We start from the raw sequence: 9,226 nt of genomic DNA on the forward strand, positions 1-9,226 counted from the left end.
TAGCCACAGGCCGCCCCCTTTGACTATTACCACTATAGTGCTACCCTTGACGTTGCTCTTGACCAGATTCCTCTTCCTGGATGCATGCACATGCACAGGAGGGACCAGCACAGGTGTGTCTCACCTGGACTCACTCTCTACTGCAGTGGTTCTCAACCTTCTTAATGCCGTGACCCTTTAATACAGTTCTTCATGTTGTGGTGACCCCCAATTTCATTGTTACAAATTGAACATAATTAAAGCATAGTGATTAATCACAAAAACAATGTGTAATTATATATGTGTTTTCCGATGGTCTTAGGTGACCCCTGTGAAAGGGTCGTTTGACCCCCAAAAGGGTTGCGACCCACAGGTTGAGAACTGCTGCTCTACTGGGATTGCTAGAGGGGTTGGCCTTGACCCCTACCCCCCCCCCCAGGGGCATCAGGACTGAGACTTGGAGCAGACTGTGCACCTTCTTTCCCTCTACTTTACAACCAAGCTTCCGGTCCCAGAGTGTCTGACTCTAGTCATACCCAGGCTCCTTCCACCTCGAAGATCTAAGACCTATTTACAAAGGCTGCCTTGAGTCCTGGATCTCTGAGCTCCTTCCTAGGAGAGGGCAGAGATTCCAAGAAAAGGTGTCCTTGGTCACCAAGCTGGGCAACCTGTGCCAACATCATGAAACTTGGAACCAGGCAACAGTTTTGAGCAATAGCTTCCAATGGGATCCCAGTCACGAAGCAGCCAGCAGGGAGCCAGGTTCCAAATACATGAGACGGGAAGCCAGTATGAGAGCCTAGAGGACTTTGAACCACGGGGGACTTGCACAGAGGGCATGTAGGAAGACGCTATGTGGGACGCAGGACCCAGGACCCAGGTTGCCTGTTTGAGGCCCTGAGGATACAGCCCAAAGGGGGCTCTGATCTCTTCTACGGTCTTGCTGTGAACCTGGATACTTCTTTCCAAAGCAGGGAATTCCCTTAGTACTTGTCCAAAGTTCAGAACTTTTCATCAATTCTCCTGGTGAACTGGTACAGGACAGCCATGGCCATAGAAAGCTTTTTCTTGGCTGGAAACTGTATTGACTAGAGAACAAGCCTTCCAAGAACCAGGGACAAAAATAGGTTGCCTGTCTCCTCTACTGGTTGTGAGCGGCCAGAAGAGAGAAGAGGGACTATCAACCCCTTTCGCTCTTTTGGGAAAGGTATGTCCTTACTTGTTGGTTTATTGATGATAATGGATCGCAAAGCGGGAAGGACATCCAGGACAATGATTTTCAAATTCTCAGCAAAACTTAAGGGTTCAGGGAAGTCCCCAGCTGTCATCGTGCAGGTGAGTGAAGAGCCAAATTCACCAGGGTACCCCCCTCCCCCGACACACACACCTCAGCAAACTAAAATAGAACCATGAGCTGAAACCAGACCTGTAAATAGTGAGGAGTAAGCAAAAACGAAAGGTGGAGTGGAGTCCTTGAGATGCCTCTTACATCTTGCAATTGCCGCTGTGCTTTAAAGGTATGTTTTATCCAGGATCAGGTTGTTATTTAGTGGATTAGCCCTAGTGAGTATACAATCTGCCATAATGCTGAAGGGAGGAGACTCATTCTGTTTAAAAGATTCCCTCTACTGCTGCTTTTGGTCCTGATGCCTTCAATTTAATCTTGTCATCTGGTCGTCGAGAGATCTGGCAGGCCATGGTACCTAAGGAAAAAGATGAATGAGAAGCACAAGTTAAGCTCTGTCTCCCCAGAGAGCATTTCTAGATTTGCTCTTGCTAAGAAGGCTGTGGCCTGGCTCTCTGATCCTGTCACTGACGTTGTCCTCTTATTCCCTCAAGTGTTGATTAAAGTCTTCACTTTGGTGACAGTTCCAGTCATTTATCTTTGAATAGTGCTTTATAGACTGCAAAATACTTCACACATACACTCACTTGCCTGATTTTCGCAGTACCCCTCTGAGCAAGGCGTCTTTTCTCCATTTCAAAAGAGGACACTGAGGCCCAGAGAGATCACCTGTCTTGCTTAGGGACATAAAGTCTATTCATCAGCAAACTAGGCCCTCCACCCATACCTCCTGATTCCAAGCCCATTGCTTTCTCTGATTAAACCTCATTTCCATGAGTGAGAAAGTAAAATGCAATCACTGGCTCGTTCATCCAATATTTATGGATTGTCTTTGATATACCAGGCATTGTTCCAGGCTCAAGAAGCTAGCTGGCAACAAAGTCCCTGCCCTCATTACACTCTAGGTTGGTGGCAGATAATAAATAAACAGGCAACATTAAAAGCACACCAGGGAGAAGGAGCAACACGTACAAAAGCCCAGGCGGGAAAGAACTGGGAGTATTCAGTTGCCAAGAACACCTTTGCAAAGAACAATTGAAGGACTCTGTGACCACAGTGGCCTAAGCAAAGGGGACAGTGATAGGAGATGAGATAGAAGAGGGGGCTGGGGAACATTGTAAGGAATATCTTAAGGGGGGAGTTTGAGGAAGGAAGAAAAGCCTGCCCCTCCGACATTTGCTTCCATTTTAAAAAGAATCTGTGTGTTGATTGGCCCTGGGTTTTAACAGATCTCCCTCTTTTTGCTTGTTTCTTTCACAGGCCTACAGGTTCTCCCAGCTTCCTGAAATGGTCATGGGCTCTCCCCCTCCGCCTGTACCTCCGCGGACTGGCCCTGTAGCGGTTGCTTCTCTCAGGCGGTAATGTTTTCCTGTGTAGGCTTTGTTTAGAATATTTGGGAAGGAGTTGGACCTGTGTACCCCAAGCTGACAGATTTCCTTCATGCCGTGCCCCATTCTGGTGCATCACCCATACAGACAGCCATGTGCCTGGGGTACCTGAGTACCGTGAAGGATGTGGGGGACATAGAAGGTTAACCGACTTTCCTGTCATTGTAAATAGAAAGTCCTGGAGAACCCACAGTTGAAGAACCCCAGTGTCATTGCCCCATGCCCCGAAAGCTCCGTCTTTGACCTCGAACGTGTAAAAATTACCCCAGCTGGGGCCACCACAGCAGCTGCCTCACAGCTGGCTGCCTCCTGCCATGTGTGCACAGCCAAAAGCCCCTTTGTTATTAGGGGTGGTGTCCCAGAGGCCAGGGAGCAGCGTGTCTCAGCGCTCACCCCAACTCGTGACTTCCAAGAGGGAGAGGCTGAAAGCACATGAACTCAGATATGTCCACTGCGAGGCATATTCACTTTGCTCTGTGATATAAAAGGCACACGTTTGTTGTTGTTGTTCCTCCCACAAGGATAGTTTTTTCTATTGATTTTTAGAGAGAGTGGAAGGGAGGGGGAGAGAGAGAGAGAGAGAGAGAGAGAGAGAGAGAGAGAGAGAGAGAAACATCAATACGAGAGAGACACATCGATTGGTTGCCTCCTGCACTCCCCAACCAGAGCCAGGAATTGAACTTGCAACTCAGGTACATGCCCCTGATTGGGAATTGAACCACCCTTCAGTCTGTGGATTGACACTCTAACCACTAATCCAAACCAGCCAGGGCAGCATGTGTTTTTAATAAAAATAGACAAGAAACACAAAGGCCGGAAACAATTGGTCCTAGGAGTATGTACTGGCCATTGCCCTGGCCTTCCAACCCTAGCCTCTCCCAACACACCAGTCACACCCTATCTGTGGACCACAGGTTTGAATTTTGTGAAAACAGTAAAGAAAAATGGCTTTCCCTCAGGAGCAACCCTGCCCTCAATCCCAGCGGTTTAGAATCCCTGGCTGTGTGTAGACCCCACCCCTTGGCCCCAGCCCAGCTCAGGGTCGAGCTCAGGGCCCGGTGAGAAGCAGCAGACCAGGGTTCCATCTGACTTGCCAGTAACCTGCTGTGTAACTCCAGGCAAACTGCTTCACCCCTCTGGTCCCTGGTTCCTTACCTGTAAAATGAGAGCAATACCCTAACTGTTCTCAGAGGCTCTGGGATTCCTTAAAGGAGACCAAATGTATGGTGCAGGCATTCTGCTGGGAAGGGTTTTCTGAAGGAGTCGCAGATGCTGGGAACAGTATGAGGGAGGCCAGGGCTGGGGAGTGAACAGGCCAGAGAAGGAGGGAGGGATTGAGAAAGAAAGGGAGACCCACCTCACACTGCTGAGCCTCCAGCAGCCACCCTCCCTCAGTTACTCCCCAGGGTTCTGGCTGGGCGGAGCGCCACATCCACCCTTTGTGATACGTTTGCCAAAGCCCAGCATCGATTTCATCTCTTCTGTCAACCAGCAGTCTCCTCCCATGTCCTTCCGCACTGTCTGCCATCCTTGCCAAATAGGAGGTCACCGCCCACTCTACAAACCCAAAGGTTTCGATCTCTGCTTAGAGGGTGGCCTGAGGGCTGGCGGCCTGCCACCTGCTGTGGCTGCCTTTGCCTGCCTGTCATGTTAATTGTAGGGCAGCCTGGCGTCTCTATGGCTAACGCACCCTTATAACAATGGGAGAGGCTAACCCTCATAACAATGGGAGAGGCTAACCCTCATAACAATGGGAGAGGCCCCTGAGCCCAGGCTGCCCTCTCTGCTTTCTGAGCACTTGGTGGAAATATGATGTGTGAAATGGGCCAGATTCTCTGCCTGCCTGGGACAGAAAAAAAAAATGTGTTCCTATTCATAATGCCCAGGAAGTGCCCGAGTGCTCGGCTCCTGTGCCTGGAGCTTCCCAGAGCCTTGGGCATCTTGTTCCTGCCAGTAACTAGTCCTCAGGGCCCTCTGAGTCACCCATCCTGGTGTCAGGAGGGGGGAGCACCCTTGAACTTCAGATGGAGCCTTCTCATTGGCTGTCGATGATGTCATCACCTCCCAGGTTGACCATCCCCAGGTAATACTCAGCGCTAATTGCTTGGTTTAATTTTATGTAGAAATTAAGCACTGAACTCCCCAGAGACAGAAGAGCCACCCTCAAGGGGGTACTGACCTTGAATATCTAATAATGTCTCCAGCGCCCGGCCAGCATGGCTCGGTGGTTGAGCCTTCGACCTCGGAACCAGGTGGTCATAGTTTGATTTCCAGTCAGGGCACATGCTCAGGTTGTGGGCTCGATCCCCAGTGTGGGGCATGCAGGAGGCAGCAGATCAATGATTCTCTCTCATCATTGATGTTTCTTTCTCTCCCTCTCCCTTCTACTCTGAAATCAATAAAAATATATTTAAAATAAACATAAAAATGTCTCCAGCTTGGGCCACCACGATGACTGTTACCGGTCTGGGCGTGTTGGCCCCCTTTGTTATTTGGGGTTCCCCAGGGTGACTGCCCAGCCAGCCATGGTCCAGAAGCGGCTAACGTAGCCCCTCTGCCCGCCCAGGTCCACCTCCGACGTTGGCAGCAAGACCAGGATGGCCGAGTCCACTGGGCCCGAGCCGGCCCATCTGCACGACAGCGCCTCCTTTACCCAGGTGTCCAGAGGCCCCGTGTCCATGGCGCAGCTGGATCAGTCAGCTTTAAATTACTCAGGTGGGCAAGAGAAGAAAAGCCTGCATCGGACCCTGGTCCCAGCCTCACCCCCCTCCACCCCGACATCCACACTCCACCTTCTACCTCTGCCCTCAGGAATCCAAGAGCCACTCCTTTTATTTTTCAAAAACATCTGAAATCTGACAAAATATTAAGATATGCTTCAGTCAGGGTATATGTTAACATTTTGCCAGATTTCAGGTTTTTAAAAATGATATATTTTTAAAAGCATTACAGATACAACGATCTATCTCCATCTAAATTCCCTTCTCCCCGGAGGTAATCATAGTCTTAAACCCTGGGTATTAACCTTTTGCTACATATGTATGTGTAAAACAGTATATATCAGCAATTTTTTTTTCATCTCATGGCACACACAAACTAATGACTAAAATTTTGCAGCACACCAAAAAAACGTATTTTGCTGATTTTGACTCATTAGCACCAGACAGCTATTTTTGTGCTGGCTGTCGTCATTTCTTAATTTGACCATCTAAGGGAAAAGAGGTCAGTGCTCCTAAGTAGTCAGGTTTTGCTTGTTTTAAGCATTCTTATAGCACACCCGTTGCAACACACCGGTTGAAAATGGCTGGCATATATGAATGCTTTAATCTATTTTACATCTACACCAGCGCTATCAAGCTATACATTTCCTTTTGCACTTTGTTCACTTGACTCAGCCCCCCTCGCCTCCAGGTTGCTGGAGACACATAGATCTAGTTCATTCCTTTAAACTGCCATGTGATCTGCGCTTACAGGATCTGCCACAGTTGATCCTTTCCCCTAATGAGGGACATATTGGTTGTGTCCAGTTTTTTGCTGTTACCAACAACGTTGAAATGAGCGTGGAGGTCTATACATGCCCTGATTGGTGTTTTGTTTATTCAAACCTTACCTTTTAGGCTAAACCTGCAAGCACCCAGTCATCAACGCTTATTAAAGCTTTCACTGTGCCCAGAAATGTCACCGGGGGGAATCCATTGCTTTTGGTTTCTTTTCTTGGCTCTTTAAAAATACCCTTCCTCCTGGGAGGGCGACACCTGGACACGGAGGTGCCCTTTCCTTTGTCAGCAGGTCTGAGGTGTTGGGCTGGGGGTGGGGGAGTTGGTGAGGGCTCAGCCAGGGGAGTTGAGCGATCATTTCTCTAGAAAGACAGGCTGAGTCGGCAGATCAGGCCTTTCACACTGACTGGGCAGTGAACGAGGCTGAGGCTACAGGCGGAGGTCTGCTGCTCCCCATTACCAACTCCCCCAATGCCAGACCCGTCCTCCCCCCACACCCCGTTTCCCAGCTTCCTCAGCTTGTGCAAATGCCAGCTGAGTGGGTGGGGTGCTGGCCTAATCTCTCCCATCCATCTCCTCCATGCCAGGCAATACGGTGCCCGCAGTGTTCGCCATCCCAGCTGCCAACAGACCGGGCTTCACCGGCTACTTCATCCCGACGCCCCCCTCGTCCTACAGGAGCCAGGCCTGGATGTCCTATGCAGGAGAGAACGAGCTCCCGAGCCAGTGGGCCGATTCGGTGAGACCCTTGCTGACTCCCCACAACGTTACCTGCTTGACACGCTTCAGGGAGAAAAGGGGTGAGAGGTTGAGACGAGTGTGTCGTTATCTCACTCCTCCTCCCACCAGCCAGATGGCTAAGGTCAGCCGTTTTAAAGGAGACGTGGGAAGATGGGTTGTCCTTTGACAGAGGAACTTGAGACCTGCCAGGTTCTACATCTTCCTGAATCAAAGAAATGTGTATAATGGCTGCCATTTGGGGGATATTTTCCATGTGCTAGACACCATGAAAGGTATTTTATTTATATGATCTTATTTAATCTTCACAGCCATCCTATCAGGCAGGGGTCATTAGTCCCATGATGCGTCCCATTTTGCGGATGAGGAAAACTGAGGCCTAACCTAAAGCCACACAGCTTTTGTAAGGTGCTGAGGCCAGGATTCAAACCTGCCTCTGTCTGGCTCCAAAGTGTTTTTAAAGATGTTCCTTTTAGCTTTAAAATTCTGCGAAAATTTTTACATGAAATACCAGAAAATGAAGTATTAGGAACTCAAGACTGAATTACTTCACATGTACCTCCTAAAGCTTCCAGCGTGACTTTCAGCCAAGGACTGTCTTGTCATCGTCCACGGGTTTCTCCCGTCATTACAACTAGGAGTTTGTGGCACAGATCTTCACACCCAAACCCGCCTCTGAGCCACCTGTCAAGGGCTGCTAAGTGGAAAACACAAACAAACAAAAAAACCCAAGGGAAAAAAAAACCGCACATGGATGGCCCTTAGAGTGGGGAGCCCCCTTTGGGTGAGTCCATCCAACATGGATAAGAAAGATTGTCTCAATTTAAATTAAAAAGAAAGAAAGAAAAACTGGCTCTCCGGGCTGGCCCTGAGGGCACCCAGTTCTGTATGCCACTTTAGGGTTTGGTCTCAGCATTCTAGAGTTAGGAAACATGTTGACACCCAAGGCCTGGGTCCATACTTGCCACCCCTACAGGTTCAACTCAACTTCAGAGTTAGTGTCTGTTCTTATTGTAGCGACGTCTCATCTAAGGGACATCATCAGGGATGAAGTCATTCTACATATATTAATTTTCCTGGTGATCAGAGCTTACCCCTTGAATTTCTAAAATGTTTTAAAATATACGCCATCTTGCACTTTTAAAATTCTGGAATGAATTTTATCCTTCCGCCTTCTTCTTTAAAAGAGGAGCATAATTGAATTTGTCTTTAGCCAATGATTCAGCATCATTATTATGCCTCTCTATACTAAAATGACATCCGTAAGATGGTCCCTGGTGGCTTGTAGGGTTATTTCCCCCATCAAATACCTCCAAAATACTATAAATTTTGGATTATAACATTTCTGTTTGCTGGATTCTGCTTATATTAAAAAGGTAGCCACGTAGATTCGTATGTAGGCACAGGTATGTTCCCACCAGCATATCCAGTGAGAATATTCAAATTACCTACTTTCTAACCAATCTGACTGCAGGTTTTGTATCTGTACAGTGGTATGTGGCCTCCATTTTCCGAATCTCTTCCCTTGCCCTTAGTTCCCTCCTGCCTCTAGTGTCAGGTGCATGCTATGACTTGAGCCCCTTCCTAATCCCAGGCCCCTCCCCTGTCTCCCAACATCCTCTGCAGGTCCCTCTCCCAGGGTACATCGAGGCTTACCCCCGGTCACGTTACCAGCAGAACTCCCCCTCCAGGCTCCCTCGGCAGTACAGCCAGCCGGCCGGCATGCACCCCAGCTTGGAGCAGGGCCCTGTGCCCTCCGCGGCGGCCTCCCAGCAGAGCCTGGCAGAGAACGACCCTCCCGACACCCCCCTGACCAACATCTCCACAGCGGCCCTGGTGAAGGCCATCCGGGAAGAGGTGGCCAAGCTGGCCAAGAAGCAGACGGACATGTTCGAGTTCCAGGTCTAAGGCCTTAGCCCCGGGGGCTTCCAGACTCTGAGGAAACAGTCTTCGGGCTTCTCAAGCCTAATGCGTTGGGACTTGAGGCATAGTCAGTGAGTGAGTCTTCCTCAGCCTTCGTTTCTGAAAAGGTGAACCGTGGGGCTTCTGGGAAACAGGAAACTCTTGAACGCCTGGATTCTCGGCCTATTCAACTGATTGTATGTCAAGAAGTCCCTGCTTGGGACCGTATGCTCGATGTTCTGTTGTATTTAAACTGCCGGTGTATTTCCCTAGGGAGCCTTAGGCGGGAGAGACACTAATCTGCAGATTCCTGTCCAAAGCCACATTTCAACAAGTCGCCAGAAGGTGGAGGACACAGCTCTATCTTTGGTGACTCC

The 9,226-nt window shown here is 49.2% G+C and overlaps 1 protein-coding gene across 1 annotated transcript in view; it reads left to right on the forward strand.

Annotated features, from left to right (window-relative positions):
- The window catches only part of KIAA1549L (KIAA1549 like), a 202,744-nt gene extending 193,881 nt beyond the window's left edge, over nucleotides 1-8,863 (forward strand). Inside the window, 4 exon segments of the mRNA XM_023761814.1 lie at nucleotides 2,585-2,682; nucleotides 5,279-5,427; nucleotides 6,797-6,948; nucleotides 8,574-8,863. Coding sequence (XP_023617582.1) covers nucleotides 2,585-2,682; nucleotides 5,279-5,427; nucleotides 6,797-6,948; nucleotides 8,574-8,855 — 681 coding nt within the window. The 3' untranslated portion in view covers nucleotides 8,856-8,863.
- Nucleotides 8,864-9,226: the final 363 nt, after the last annotated feature.

This window comes from Myotis lucifugus, unplaced genomic scaffold (assembly GCF_000147115.1).
Source record: "Myotis lucifugus unplaced genomic scaffold, Myoluc2.0 scaffold_218, whole genome shotgun sequence".
NCBI classification, from domain to species: domain Eukaryota; kingdom Metazoa; phylum Chordata; class Mammalia; order Chiroptera; family Vespertilionidae; genus Myotis; species Myotis lucifugus.